The 15,450-nt window shown below is 42.8% G+C and overlaps 2 protein-coding genes across 5 annotated transcripts in view; both read right to left on the bottom strand.

Moving 5' to 3' along the window:
• Nucleotides 1–2,211, bottom strand: part of atp9b (ATPase phospholipid transporting 9B) — a 36,207-nt gene extending 33,996 nt beyond the window's left edge. Inside the window, exons 1-2 of one of the 4 annotated variants that reach the window (XM_046417423.1) lie at nt 2,103–2,206; nt 1,566–1,651 (exon numbers count right to left, since the gene is read on the bottom strand). Coding sequence is in view for 2 of the 4 variants with exons in the window: in XM_046417421.1 (XP_046273377.1) it covers nt 2,103–2,182 (80 nt within the window). In the remaining 2 variants the exon portion in view is untranslated. Of the gene's footprint in view, nt 1–1,565; nt 1,652–2,058; nt 2,083–2,102 lie in introns of those variants that run through there. The other 3 variants (XM_046417422.1, XM_046417421.1, XM_046417424.1) reach the window with 3 other exon arrangements.
• Nucleotides 2,212–3,284: 1,073 nt separating this feature from the next.
• On the bottom strand, nt 3,285–13,492 carry sall3b (spalt-like transcription factor 3b). The gene is made up of 4 exons (XM_046418152.1): nt 12,832–13,492; nt 5,515–8,514; nt 5,086–5,423; nt 3,285–4,136 (listed from the first exon to the last, which is right to left on the bottom strand). The coding sequence occupies exons 1-4, from the start codon at nt 12,911–12,913 to the stop codon at nt 3,744–3,746; spliced, it is 3,813 nt and encodes a 1,270-aa protein (XP_046274108.1). The 5' UTR covers nt 12,914–13,492; the 3' UTR covers nt 3,285–3,743.
• Nucleotides 13,493–15,450: the final 1,958 nt, after the last annotated feature.

Raw genomic sequence — 15,450 nt, 5'->3', positions numbered from 1 at the left:
AGAGTAAAAAGGAAAGATTCACCTAAAACTGTGAATACAATCTTGAATGAAAATCTCTTGTCGTACCCTGACATTTAAGCAAATATTAAGCAAATGTCTAACACAGCTCATTGGCTCGTTTGGTTAAAAGAGACAAGAGAGAATCCACCTCCTCTTATAGATATTTATCGTCAGTAAATTAAGCCCAAAGCTCTTGTAATCACACTGATCTCTGACACGTTTTAGACACTAAAGCATCAACAGTCATATCTGACAGATTTCACCACATAGCATCAGATGACTTTCAAAACCAACATAGTGGTGCCCCTTTACTTAGTGTCTAAAAAGCCAGACTGTTTCTATTACTCACAGCCTCTTTTGAATGAAAAATGCACCCCAAAATACAGAAAAAATAATAGCTTAATGATTTTCACAGCACTTTTTGTGCTCAGGCAGACGACTCTCTGGTATGAGAGTCTGAGAAGGTGCAGCTGGAGGTGTTGAGACTCGCTGAATATTTACTGATGAATGTTTTAGTGTTTTCTGCACACGAGGTGAGAATCTGAAAACGTCAACGACTGGTGAGAAAATAACGCCCAACTTCTAAATGGGAAAAAAAAAAACATCTGCGACAGAAGACTCACATTACAAGAAATTAAGTATAATGAACTAATCGATGTTTCTAACACATTAGTTATTCGTGGCAGGGAGCTACCCAACACTTGAAAGCTGACAGTAAAACGTCACTGCAAGCTAATTTGTGATTTTATTTAAATTTCAACTGCATTCAAATGGAAATGAGGGTTTCAACCAGTCTAACCTAATATCTTAACTTCCTTCTCCTGAAGAGAAAACATATTGAATATATAGAAATGCTTTTGGGTGGAGGGAGATATATTTGGGCAGGCTGCCCAAATAAAATTCTAGATAACTAACTAACCACAAATTATTCTCATTGCATATAACAATCATGCTGAATACTCAAAAAGCAGTCTCAGGTGATGAGCACTTTTTGACTTGTTTGTTGGATTTGGTTCTAAACCTACAATTCAACTCTACAGGATCTCCTCAGCAAACACTGTGCTTGAGACAACTCACCAGTGACTTCTCATTGTTGTCTCTGTGGTTTGTTTGCACACTGTTGGGGCCAACAAGCTACATTAAAAGCCATTGTGTTTCTTGCTGTGGAACTCTCACATTTGCTTGCCTAATAATTCAACTCTCGACCCAGCGGTAACTTGGGTTTGTTAAAAGGTTTGCTGACTCGCCGGTGCAGCACAGGTATCGCTGACAGTGATTGCATTCAGTGTCAGTGGAAAAGCTTTATTGATGTAAGAGCTTCAAGACCACTGCTGCGTAGCTGACCCAGCAGTCTGAACGCCAAAGTTCAAGTTATCCACGGGGCCCAATTAACCGTCACATGAACGTTATTACTGAGAGTGAAAGGCATAAAGAATGGAAGAGTCGTTTCCCTTCTAAACCAACTTTAAATGTGACATAATAAATTAAACATCATCACAAAATGCAAAGCCAATTTGTGGTGGGCTTAAACATATTCTTTTAAGGTATGTAAACAATCGACTAACGTCAACTGGTGTACCTGGTCATTCGACCTGTTCACTTCCTGTCCATTCCTGAGCCTGAGGGTTTTATAAGCTCATCCTCGCCCAGTCTGAAAAAATGAACAAGCTTATGAATGAAGACTAAAGCATGCAACAGCATTTTTATGACAGGTCGTGGACTTATGTCTCATACATAAACTATCATGTGACTGCCTGGGGGTGGGAGTGAGCAGTGCGGGCGGTCAACAAACAGTTCATCTGTGACTAACGTAAGCACACTCACCCTAAGAGGTTTTAAAGGTTGTTGTATTGGTCTTAGTAAAGACAGAATTATATTATTTTGGCGTCATGAATGATAAGGCAAGCAAGCCAAGTAGCTGTCAAAGGAGAAATGCCAAGGAGCTGTCAGCAGCAGTGCTTGCTAGCAACACAAGCTAACGTTAAAAGCCACAGTCACGGAGTCTGGGAGCAAGCGAAGCAGCAAAATGACAACATTTTAGATTAAAAAGCTCTTTACTCCAGTGCTCGACCGAGGACACAGCCCACCTAGCCGCTCCATACCTTGAAAGTCTGGCTGCGTTGTAATACGGGATTCTCTTCGAGTTCTTTCGCACCGGATTTAACGGGATGCTGTCAGCCATCTTGGCTGGGCAGTACACACGTCTTGACGTCACGCAATGAAAAAAACGAGGACTAATGCTGCATTCACTTGCCATTCAAAAACATCGTGATTTTAAAACTCATAGGCAAGGAAGAACTGTGATGCTTGGTTAAAGTTTAGAAAGTATGGTTAGTTTTCATTCTCTCTCCTTAGCTATTAGTTTGGCTTGGGCTATTGATTTCTAAAGTTGAGTAACATGAAATGATAATGTGTCTCTTATTATCAAAAGTAGGGAATGTGTGAATGTCATATGGAAAGTACACTTTCCAGGATTCACCTGGAATCAGCATTCAATTCACGAGTAGTGTGATCAAACGTTGGTTTTCTGATTAAACGAAACTGTGAAGTAGTGTATTGAACGTTAATGAGAGTCATATTTCACAGCACGTAGCGTCAGGGGTATTGAGATGAAATGAGAAACAAGCTGAATCGTCTTTAAACAAACTGAGGGCAGATATTCGCTGATAAAGACCGTGAGAAAAATCTAACAGCCGATGTGAACCCTTGGGTGTTTCACATATGGTTAAAATATTTAATCGTTTTCCCCAAACCCACCCATTTTCTTATCAACAAACCACTGACCGCAGATTTTGCCTTACTTTTTTTATTTTTTAGATATTCCAGATAAGTCGGCATAATGAGTTTTTAATAGGCATGTGTCTCCCAAAATAATTTGCAACAGTCATTTCCAGTCTTCAAAACTTCCACTTTGTGATGTACTGCCGATAAATGATGTGGTAGTCTTTTAAAACTACCTGATGCAGCATGTGCATGTGATTGCATCTAAAAAGTTTAGAAATAGAAACACTGGTGTATACAAAATTGATTTATGCTTATGCAAAGGGGCCAAAAAATAGCTCTATATTAGCTTATTATTATTATTGTTATGTTTTTCTGAATTGCTTACATAAACAATAAGGTCAAGGAGATGATGATCAGTGAAAGGAAAGAGCTCAGTCTTTCTTTTCATTTATATATTCAAGTTCTATACTGATGTAATTTCTATAGAGCGTGAAATAAAATCAAGACAAGTAAGCACTTCTTAGTGTTTAAACAGTGAGAGGTGATGAATTGAACATACGGACTGTTTATTGAAGTTTTTATTCGGTCCAACTGCTGCGTAAGAATGACATTTTATCAACATGACATTGACAATAGCTCATTGCAACTTGGAATTTTTTTGTGCTTTGCACCAGCTATCAGCATTGGGCAGCTGTCCGGAGGAGATAGCAGATAGAGTCTTTGCATTATTGATTTGAACATATTTTCCCTTCTTGAGAGCAACCACACCTCAAAGCACCGTAGGGATTCTCAGGTACACGTTAAACATCTTATTTAATGTATAGAAAAGAAAAAAAAAAACATCCACAAATGACGGCAAAGTAAAATAGCAAAACATGAATACCCTACTAATCTCTGTCAATTGATAAAAAGTTCTTTTTTTAAGTCTATATAATACATAAGAACCCACAAGGTGTTTTACAAATATTTTAACGTCCATTACAGATTGCATAAGTGTCAAGTCACAATTCGGCTTTTTCTCAATTGATTCCAATTTCTTTGCTGTCATCAATCAGCATAGAAAAATGCCTATTATTTCCCAGGTCCATCCCTGCCTTGGTTCGGCTGGTTAGTGGACTTCCTGTGGTGCTCACTCTGTCCATGCCCGCAGTCAGAGGGTGAAGCTGAGAGATGCCTCGGTTCTGGATCACTGAGATCTCATTGTTCTTCGTGGCCAGGCTGTTGGCGATAGCTGTCGCATAACGGTTCCAAAATCCAGGGTCCACATTCATCGCTCGAGCCGCCAGGTCCTTTTGAAACATCTCTCCAAACTTCATGGCCTCCCCACCCAGCAGGGCCATGGGGTTCTCTACCGACAGCCGCCGTCCTCTCCTGGCTGGCGCATTGTTCCACATGTGTGTTCCCATGTGAACCTGAAAATGACATTTAAGATATCAGATTTTGGTGGACTGGTTTCTGTTTTAAAGTGATAATCGCTTTGTTGTTTCAATTACTCTTTTTTCCCTGCATCTTTGGGGTTTTCCCTGTTGGTTGGGGAAAACAAAGCTCATCTTGAGCTTTGGGATGTTGTTATTGACATTTTGACATGTTCACAAAACATGTAAATGAGTAATGGAGAAAATAATCAGATCACTAATCTGTGAACTAATGGGAAATAATTGCACGTTGCAAACTGATTTTATAAACAATCAAGTGCAACACTTAAAAAAATAAATGAAATCATCTTCCGGGTCTCCCTCTGTTTTTTTTTTGTTGTTTTGTTTTTGTTTTTCTCGTTGCTGGAGAGGAAAAGACCTTTAAACAAACACCATCTAACAGATGTGATGCTAAAATGTTAACAGGGCATTATATGTGAATATATATATATATGAATGTTACATGGTTAAGCACGACTTTTATTCTGAAAGGTGCATGTCAACACCTCTGATGTTCTGCATTTTCTATTTGCTAGAAGTGTAAATATATTCTTGTATGAGGGTAATAAATAGAATTTGTGGGTGTGGATGTGCTTTTAGCAGGAAGTTTAACTGGTTTTACTTTTTTCTCAGGGGAAAAGGATAAGAGAACCTGTGAATGCTTTGCTTCTCTACAACTGCAGGGGGGTTATGCTGTTACCATGAATTATAATACTAAAAGACAGTCCCAGCAAATGTGCTCACTGGACTACACAACGCAGAGTTTTACGCAACACGTGTTACAGAAGCAAAACCAAACAAAATTTTAATTAAAAAATTGAATTAGGATTCTTTCTTTTTATTGGAGCTGTTGCTGTTTAGGATCTAATATTTCTAATATTTCACAAAAAGGCAGACATTTGCTGCCAAATGTGTCAACAAAGCTACCAGCTCATCCTCAGTCTACCTTCAGATTGCCTTTCGTGGTGAAAGCTCTGCCGCAGATGGTGCAGACAAACGGTTTCTCTCCGGTGTGCGTTCGCTCGTGGATCTGCAGGGCGCTGGCTGACGAGAAGTTCTTCCCACAGACGTTGCAGTTGTGCTGCTTCGGCGTTCGGCGAGGAGGAGCTGGGCCGAGCAGGGAGGTCATCCCCGGGCTGCCCACTGATGCGTAAGCTGCAGGGATGTGGACGCTAAATGGTGGGTGCTGCCCTTCGGACGCGTTGTTTGGTTGGCTGTGCCCATTCACCTCCGTTTTAATCAGGGCTGATGATGTGCTAGTAGCCAAGTTGGGGATGTTTTGACCTGCAGATGGAATGAAAGTGCAGGGGTGAAACATTTTCCAAACTTTCAATGGATTATAAAGACAGCTTATAAAGGACGCAGCACAACATACCTCTTTCTCTGCTCATTTGGAATGACATGCTATAGGGAGTCTCCTCTTTCACACAGAGATTGTTGGCCTGTATTCCTCTCAGCTCTTGGGCCACTGCAGATGCTGTTGCAGAGGTAGGAGAATCGGATTGCTCTGTCTTCACCGAAGCTGCCAAAGGCTCTTGGGATTCCAGCCTGTTGTTGCTCACTGCAGGTGATTTGATCGTCAAGCTTTCCAAGTTGCTCTGAGTAGGAGATGCCGATACGCGAGGGGAACCGGAGGATTCTGACACATTCGGGCTGTTTGTGCTACGATTTTCCGGCCTTTTCTCTGATAAAGAGCATTTAACATTGAGTTGGCTGCTGTCATTAAAACCATTTGTTAGGGATTTGATACTAGAGGAGTGGTTTAAGCTTACAGTAGAGTCACTCATCCTCATTTGGTTCTCCAGAGCAGCTATACTTGAAACAAACGCAGAGGACTTGGGGGGAGAATTACAGTCAGAGATCAAGGGTTTCGAATGATTTACACCTTCCTCCATATTTTCCGCCTCCTCTTCCTCTTCCTCGTTATCATCCTCCATCGAAATATCATCAATGAGGTCATTACTATTGCTGCTGAAACTGTCAAAGTTCTTCTCGCTGACAGAGATATCGCTGTCCATCTCCTGCAGCCCGTCCACCAGGGTCGAGTCTGGAATCTGCCCGACCATGTGCATACGGATGTGCTGCTGAAGGACAACAGCATTGGTGAACTTCTTCTGGCAAATGGGACACGAGTGTTGCACTTGAATGGGAGGATTTTCTCTGTGAACGCCAATGTGAGCCTTCAGGTTGCCTTTGGTGGTGAAAGCCCTGCCGCACACTTTACATTTATAGGGCCTCTCCCCGGTGTGAGTGCGGTAGTGCATCTTCAGCGCACTCTGACAGCTGAGGACGCGGTGACAGAGGACGCACTGGTTGGGGTCTGTAATCTTTTTGTCGATGTTCTCCACCAGCTGCTGAAGCTTTGAGGTTTCGGATGTTTGCATAGAGTCCAGGAGGCCACCGATTGGGAATTTACTTTCGTCTGAGTTGAGCGAGAGAGGTGGAGAGTTGGAGACGGGGGATGCTGAGGTGATGGGTTCTGGTGTGGTGGCCACAGATGGGATTGTACTGCTGGCTGCTTCTGTTACTGGGTTGGCTCTCAGTCTGAGGGAGCAGTTCTGGGGCAGATGTACCCCTTCAGTTTTCAATATATTTAATGCTTCTGTCTCACGGTTAGATTGTGGAGATTCTGAAACAGGAGAGAAATGGGCCTCACTGCCTCTGTGGTTAGGTGACAAAGGCACACATTCAAAAGGAGCTGGCTGGTAGGGAGATTTAATGGATGGTGTTACATTTACAGGGTCATTTGAGCCACCAGTACTGGTAATAGTGGAGGAAAGCGGAAGGCCCATAGTGGCTGGCAGAGTTGCTACAACAGGTTTGCTGTCCAGCCATGAGGAGACGGGTTTCTCAGGAGGGATGGACATTCCATAGGGAATCCCAGAACTTGTTGGCACATTGTCTAGATATTCTGGCACCGGGTAGGGGTTCATCTGAACATGAGGATACTTCTCCTTATGCCTCTGGAAGTGCACCTTTAAGTTCCCTTTTGTGGAAAACCGATTGCCGCAGATGTTGCATTTGAAGGGCCGCTCTCCCGTATGGGAGCGCAGGTGTATCTGCAGAGCGCTGTCGCTGCCAAACACTTTGGCACAGAACCTGCATTTATGCTTGAAGAAGGGCTCCTCTGGGCTGGGCTTCGTTTCGAACAAGGACACGTTAGGCAGTTTCCCTTTCCTGTGCTTCATCAGGGCTGCAAGAGGGTCAAGTGCATTAGCTGTAGCGGCGATGCTAGCCAAGGGATTGGGGAAAATGACGCTGCTAGGGGGGCTCTGAGGTAGAAATGGCAGGCTGGAGGATGAGCTGAGGAGGCAGCTCTGGCCCAGGGAGAGCGGGCTGGAGGAGCTCAGTGTCTGAGTACAGCTAATGCTGCTGGTGTGTGAGCCTGTGTAAGGAGGCAGTAACGTGGAGATGCCGCCGCCGCTGCTGCTGCAGCTGGAGAGAGATGGTGTTGAATTTTCTGAGGAAGCTGAGGTACATGTTACATCTCTAAAGGTAGACTGGCCACAAACAGTTTGTGAGGGAGGGCTTTGTGGCTTTTCGAGCACCGAAGCCAAGGAAACTGCAGCCTGTCCATTAATAGTTGAGGGCATCGTTCCTGACAGTGGCAGGATGGGAGGGGGGATGACGCCTTGAGAAGGGAAAGGGTTAGGTGCCAGAGACAGAGATCTGGAGACTGGGTTTAACGCTGCCTGTGTTGGTTGTCTGTTCATGATGGCTACCTGGCTGCAGATCTGCTCAATAAGCTGCAGCTGGTGAACCTGTTGTTGCTGCAGAGCCAGCAGGTGCTCCAGGATCACCGGGATGGCTGCTGAAGCTGCCTTCCCTCCTGTACCACAGCTGTTGATCCCCTGGGAGAACTGAGCAACAGCCACCCTGGTGCTGTGAAGAATCTCCAGAGTCACGTTTGTACTCGGCATGCCGTAGCTGCCAGCAGCTGACATCTGGGGGGATGCGGCCTCAGCCGGGTCTGGAGGCTGAGGGCTGGAGGCTGTGGCGTATTTGTCCTGTGGGCGACGCTCGAGCTCCATGGCTTCATCCCGCTCTGTGCCTTCCTCTAAATTATCCAGACTGTCACTGTCGTTCACCAGCGCCTCTCCCAGTTCAAAGCCAGCGTCTGTGGACTCCGCTGCAGACGAGTCACTGGACGCCACACTAGGAACCGGAGAGGGTCCAACAGGAGACTCCTCAGGAGCTGGCATCCCCTCATTGTCCTTCACTATCAGCACCAAAGGATCCTCAGTGCAGACTTTCTGATGGTCACTCAGTTCAGTCCAAGTGAAGAACTCAGCACAGCATTTGTCACAAATGTGTGTTTCCTCATTGCTGAGGCAGCCACCACTGGTCTCCTGTGTCTCCATGCCCTCCGCGATGCCTGAAAGCATGGGAAAAAAAGACAGATTAAGAACACAAAAATGGTCATTTATTGTCCTGATATTTCACCCCCCCACCCACACACACACACACACACACACACAGCGGTGGCTCCATCTTTCCAAACTCATGCTGTGTGGACAAGCATTGTTCAAACCCAGTGAACTTCAAATCCTGCAAGAAACTTTAAAGAGTCCAAAGTCAGGCTGAGCCACAAGACAAAACACATCTAGAAACACATTAATTGATGTATATAAAAAATTAGATGCTGTATTTCACCCAGTACAAACTGAGTATATGTAACATTGCTACACAGCGTGTAAAATATTTATTTTTTTACTAACTAGGAGGACACTGAAGATAACTGACAGCCACTTGTTTTCTCCTGTTTATATATGAAAACAGACTATTGAAAATCTATAAAGTTTTATTCAAATGTTTGCAGCTGTTAAATGTGCTTGTGCAGTTGCATAAAAGGTTTTGTGATTCTGTTTTCAACCTTAAAATTCAACATAACAACATCGCTTTTAAGTGTCTGACTTTAAAGAGTCAAACTCACTCTCTCTCTCTCTCTCTCACACACACACACACACACACACACTCCTTTTCACATGTTAATAATCTTTCTGAAAAATCAATATGGTTTGATGAAGTTACCTGACCTCCCAACTGTGCATTCAGACACATGATGAAATTCCATACAGTATATGGATTTGTTTTTATGCATACATACATTTCAGGATTGTCTCATTTCCAGACAAAACCTGCGATCTTCACACATTTTGTACAAATACCTGAAGTTCAGTCAGACAACAAGAAGTCGACTAACAGCAACTAATTTAACCTGAGTGTGTTTTTATGCACTAAACTGCAGCCATTTGACAGGACAAGCAGTGTGAAACATGTTTTAAATTCATTATTATTATTATTATCATTATTATTGTTATTATTACAAATTTGCTGCTCAAGCTTTGATAAACTTAATTGTTTTTTTATCCCTGCATCAACACCACCAGGCTGGTGTATTCATGTTAACAACAGACCTCAGTCTATAATATCACAGGTTCAAGAGACATGATAATGTGGTTTCTGTTCCAGTAAAGACCTAAATGATAAATGCAACGTTTTTCGCTTTGACGTGTAATCAAGCTCTAAATTTACATGAAAATAAAAAGCAGAGGACACCAGTAAAAGGCCCAAAATATCCTGATGTGAACAGGATATAACATGGATTTGTTGTGTGGGACCGTGACCTCAATCCACTGTTACTTTGTTCGTCAAGTATTTACAACTGATCATAGCTGTAAAATAATTCAACACACGTCTAACATATTTCAACCTTTTGTCTTTCTGTTTGACAACAATTTTGACGTCACAGTTTTCCTTTTTTGTTCCCCTCCTTTAGTGACGGATGTCTGATGCTGTTTGAGAAAAGATTTTACACTTTAGAATCACTTGCGTGTTGCATCTGCTCAGGCTTTGCCCCATTAGGAAACAGACAGCAAAAACAGATGGAAACGGTTGGGGAAATCAATAGTGAAAAAAAAAAAAAAAATTACCGTAACAGGCTTCCCCTCACCAGTTTAGAAATAACAGTTTAAAAAACAAAAAAAAAGAAAAGTAGAAAGATGGATATTATGAGGTTTAGGTCAGAGTGTAAGATTATTTTTATACAGTATTTTTTTTTGTCACAATAATTCACTTTATTTTAGGAAAAATCATTTTCTTTCTGCCACACAATCATGAATCATAAAATGTGTGTGTGTGTGTGTGTGTGTGTGTGTGTGTGTGTGTGCTAAACCTTTGTTCTTAAACACAGTAAATGTGGCCATAAAGCAATTTAAGCGTGTGTGTTTGTGCTGAATTTAACATGAACATGGGTGTGTATGCATGCAGTTTGTGTGTGTGTGTGTGTGTGTGTGTGTGTGTGTGTGTGTGCAGTCAGTACACTCCAATTATCACTATGTTTCCCCACCTGAAAGAATGAGTCCCTGTGTGCTGAGCTCAACGCAGACTGAGACGTCTGGTGTATTTACAATCACACCAGCACACTCAACAAATCCCCACACAAACACACGGCAGTGAAATCTCTGTTTCAATGAGTTCTACGTTTCTCAGCTTGAGCTTCCATTTGTCTCACATCTGAGATAATAAAAACCGATTTTTAACTTTTTCTCCTCTCGGTTTAGAAAAGACGAGCGCGACCACAGTCGAGTGAGCAAAATCTATTTAAAAGTCAAACTCGTCAGTAAATAATCAGAGTTGCTGGCCCACCAAGTGGGTGGTCTGAAGATCACCAAGGCGATTCGGCAAACACAAGCGCGAAAACACTTTCACTGTTTTAGCTCAGGATTTTGTCTGCACTTTGTAAGATTTACTTCCAGAAAAAACAAAGAAGAGATCAGCTTTGCTTTAAAGGCCTGAACGTATTTCCAGATATAATAACACAGACGGAGATTTATTTTAAAATGTCCGCTTCACTCAGCCCGTATTGTTAGGAGCAGAAAACAGATTTACGTCTGTTTCTCACCGTGTAGTTTGGCGATGAGAGCAGAAGAAAAAAGAAAAAGAAACTGAAGCAATGGCTGAAAAGCAAACAGAGTCGGAGCCCAGCGTTAGAGCCTCTCTGTGTGACCTCTGGGCTGCAGAGGTCAGCGGTTCACATGTACTAATTGTGTTATGATCCTGACATGGAGCACTTGGCCCTCGCGGGGTGAGGCTGACAAAGGTTAAGTCAGCAGACTCAATCAAACCTCATCCCAGAGTGGCAGAGCCCCCCGTCCGGCTGCAGGGCTGTGGGAGGGCCTCCTCCACGCTCAACACCTTCTCACAGCCGCAGAGCTTAATAAACTGATGAATAATTTTAGTGAAGTAAGAGGAAGAGGAGCTGTGAGGATGAGGGTTTGAATTAATGCGCCGACACTGGCTTGATCTTTCGCAGGCCTTTTGGCTTGTTGAGGATGGTTGAAGTCAACATGAATAAAAATAAATACACACACACACACGTTTGAAATTAATCAAATCACATTAGATTCATTTAGATTTATGAACTGTCAATTAGAACCCAAAGGTTCAGTATTAAATTTAGAAATCACAAGCAAAATTCGATTTAAAATTCGGTCGGTTTTGTCGCAACACACAACCAGCAGTTTACAGGTTAATCTATGGGTAAAATACTGCTGTTGGTGTGAGTTAGTGCTCGGCTGCAAGTGCTGATTAAAAGGTTCAAATAACATCCGGGCTTTTCCTGCACATACATGAGGAGGAAATTCAATTGTTGAATGAAATATTAAAATAATAGAAATTAAGTTGGGCTGCCGGTGTATCGTAACATAGGCTGGCAATATGATGAAGCGAGATCTCGTTACAAATAATGTGTACAAGGCTGATCGTTTTTCTATAATTATTTGTGACATTCCATTCAAAAGGTTTATGGGTTTAGATTAAGGAAATATTGCATGTCAATTTAGTCTTTTGTTTTTTAATGTTATTTATAAAATGATTTGTAAAAAAACAAAAAACAAACTAAATAAATAAATAAAATGACATGTTGATGAAGCACAACAGTGATTACAGGAGTTCCCTGCATGTAAACACACACTTTCTGTCATACAAGTCATTTCCTTCAGGCCACGTTGTCATTTCAGATTATTTGTCCACCAGCTTTATGATCTAAATATATTTCTCAGTGAAATTTTTTCAAAAGTTTTAAAAGTTGTCAGGAAGGCCTGCAGCACAAACACAATCTGTCCAGAAAAATAAAGTGGTTATTTCCATGGGTTTGTGCTGCACACTTCACAACAGGCCCAAACATGAATGAAATAAAACAAGAAAACAGTTTTGATTTGGTTTCATTCATGTCCCACCGTTTCGTTTCGTCCGGTTTGGAGCCTGTTTGTATCCCGCACTGCGTCCGCTTTATTTAGAAAAAAACATCATCTGCATCTGATTTTTTTTTTTTTTTTTTTTAAATAAAATCTTAAAAACCTTCTCGCGCAGCAGGTCATGGACTTTTTCAGACTTTTTTAGACAAACAGGTTTCATTTGGCAGACTTCGAAACTGAAAACTAAATACTGTTTAAAATAAATAAGTCAGGAAACAGGAACCTAATCTGAATCTGTCGTCCGTTGGCACAATAGTTTGTCCTCATTTTTTAAATCATGTAAACACAACGCTAAGCCCCTTTAAGCTTGGTTAATTTCTCTAGCACTTGGACACGTTGTTTGGAGTGAATCTCTTTAAGAAAAAGAGAGAGAGAAGCTGTTTCCTACCAGCAGCTGAAGTAAACCCAAGTAAAAGTGGTTTAAAGCCTCCTACCATTGTTGCAGAGGGCTCCGGACCGCCTGGCTTCCTCTTCTGACTTCAGGTGCTGCGGTTTGGCTTGCTTGCGGCGGGACATGTTGATCCTTCACTGCGGCTCGCTGCTGCCTTTCCCCGACTCATCCACACGCAGCGAATGGGACCCTTCAGAGGGCGCGGACTCGGTGAAATAAGCGAACGCTGGCTGGTGTTGATGTCCGTGTGCAGATTGCGCATGTCAGTGTAATTGTGATGGAGGAAGGATAATGCTGCTACGACTCTTGCTGCCCTTCGGTGGGTGATTGGCTGTGGTCCATCCAGCTCACGCTAGATATGGAAATGAGGGACGGGGTAAATAATAATTAGTTCACTTCCTGTCCGGTGTGCGGTCGCTTTTACGCACAACTGCGAGCAGCTCCGACATGGTTTAGTCCGAGCTGAAGTGTCTCCTTTGAGTGTCTCGTGCGTTTTTGACAAGTCGTTGGCCTTAACTTCGTGGCCACGTCGGTGTAAGACTGACTTGTTTCCGTTCTGAGCTCCTGGATGAGTTTGAGTCAAAAACGCTCCGGTTTGCGCTGACTTCGTAGACAGTGGATGGATGGATGGATGTCCCGTTTTAATTTCTTCTTGAATTTCTCTCCTTCCGCGCGCGCGCGCGCACACACACACACACACACACACACACACACACACACACACACACACACACACACGCAGAAACAGACTAAAACAGCGGAGCAACACTAGCAGGGGCCGTTATCCTTCCATAGGAGGACAGGCTGTATGCTGAGTCCTGCACAAAGCGGCGTAAAGTCCAGAATCGAAGAGGGAACTCTTGCGTAAAAAGGTGAAAACCCTGCAGACGAGACTGAATACGTGCGTAACGACAAACTTTGTGCGTAAAAGTCTCGCTCAGTTCGCAGATAGGTCCGATCTCAAGCGAGTGGCTGTCGGAAGTGAGACTCCCTGGTTCGTCCAAGGCACCGGCGCTCTCCTTGTTGCCTCCGCCTCCGGTTCATCATTAGATGCCCTTCAGCCGACTGCGATAGGCTACTGCCAGGATACCACAGGAGGTGTTGGAGCCCCTGCTTCATTTGTTACGACCTCCCACAGTTTGGCGCCACTATAGACTGAAAATGTCTCTATGTTGGAAAAGAAATCTTCCTTTGAGTGTTGATCAGTGGTGATGCGTGGAGGGTGAACCCACCTGCAGTTTGTAATCTTGTGGACTTTAAGGAGAGGTCGGGTGTTGAGAGGCTTACTTTACCTTCATTTTTGCAGTTTTTGTTGGGGCTTTGGTGGCCGGTTGACACACTCACTAACCACAGGTCACAGATTTCAGTTAAAACTCTTTCACTAAAAGGTCACGGCGGTAAATAAAGCCAAATATGAAGCACAGAATAAAATCTGTTTATTGTTTGTTCCTCCCTTTACACAGGGAATTTCAAAGCCAAGAAGAGAGTGAAGCATACTTCACCAAAGCTGTAATCCCTTTCCACCAGGCATTGTCCCAAAACTTGTAATTATGTGGTATTAAAAGATGCAGCTGGGGGAGGACAGAATCAGCTGTTGATAATTGCAAGTACTACACAACAGCCTGGTATTGATCGGCATGTCTCCTATTCCCCTGCTATGGGGAGATAAGGAGGCCCCACTCCTGCTGGAATATAATTTCTTCTGACCTATCAGGTTTCTACAGACTTATGATGAATAGCCAGAGTGGCCAAAGCGCTTATCTCGAAACTCACCCCCCCCTTGATTCGATATTGATTCCTTGTAACCGGCGTCGGCACACAAAATCAAACTAGCAACTACTTGACCATGATCTCTTCCAGATTCTACACTAAGGCAGACTGCACTCGCAGCCTGAAGCACCACTCGAATTATTGTGTACATCTGTTAGAGGAGCAAACGTGCGTAATCTGTCCGAACGAGGCCAGTCCAAGTTAAATAAATCAGATTCAAGAATAAGTATGTGATATAGATAGACTAACACAGCCACACAGGAGTTGTACGCAATAACGTACAGGAAATACTGCAAATACTTTTGTCAGCAGTGCGTCAGGAACGTGTTGGTTCAACTCTGTAGGTTGGAGGAAGTTAGCTGAGTTGCTGCACTAAGCTTCAATGTAAGGAGGGTCATGGACAGGATTTTAGAAATACTGAGGCTTTCACAGATGAGAATTTGGGTGGTTTTTGATTCATTTTCTCTCCTTTTGGTTTCCTCTTTTTTTCTTCCCTGGTTTGGCTGGAAAAATGACTAAGCAGCTTTTTAATTTCTCCAGTTTCTTCAGTTATTTTCATCTCAGTGTTGCAGAACCATAACTGTTTTATATAAAAAATATGCATATGGCCTGATATATATATATATATAGACATCTATTATATATATTAATGTATTGCGTAATGTGAATATTTTCTTAAAACGACACCCTCTCAGATCACACAGGATCTGATATGATGGAGCTGGAAGTTCTCGCAGGCAGAACGATGATCATCATCATGATCATTTCTACTAGAAATTAAAAGATTGCCCATCATAACAGATCTTTAAATCCCTCCCACATGTACCAAAATAAAAGACAACATGACCTCTGAGTATGAGATAAGAGGTGCGGTGACCAACAGCGTGTTATT

Source organism: Scatophagus argus, chromosome 17 (assembly GCF_020382885.2).
Source record: "Scatophagus argus isolate fScaArg1 chromosome 17, fScaArg1.pri, whole genome shotgun sequence".
Taxonomy (NCBI): domain Eukaryota; kingdom Metazoa; phylum Chordata; class Actinopteri; family Scatophagidae; genus Scatophagus; species Scatophagus argus.
The sequence above is the reverse complement of the archived record's forward strand: the minus strand, read 5'-3'. Positions and strand labels throughout refer to the sequence as shown.

Bases quoted from the DNA above. Each gene is read 5' to 3' on its own strand.
- sall3b (XM_046418152.1), bottom strand. From the start codon at position 12,913: ATGTCCCGCCGCAAGCAAGCCAAACCGCAGCACCTGAAGTCAGAAGAG. The intron at 8,515-12,831 runs GTAGGAGGCTTT...CCATGCTTTCAG, and splicing joins CGGAGCCCTCTGCAACAATG to GCATCGCGGAGGGCATGGAG. The intron at 4,137-5,085 runs GTAGACTGAGGA...TGTCATTTTCAG, and splicing joins CCACGAAAGGCAATCTGAAG to GTTCACATGGGAACACACAT.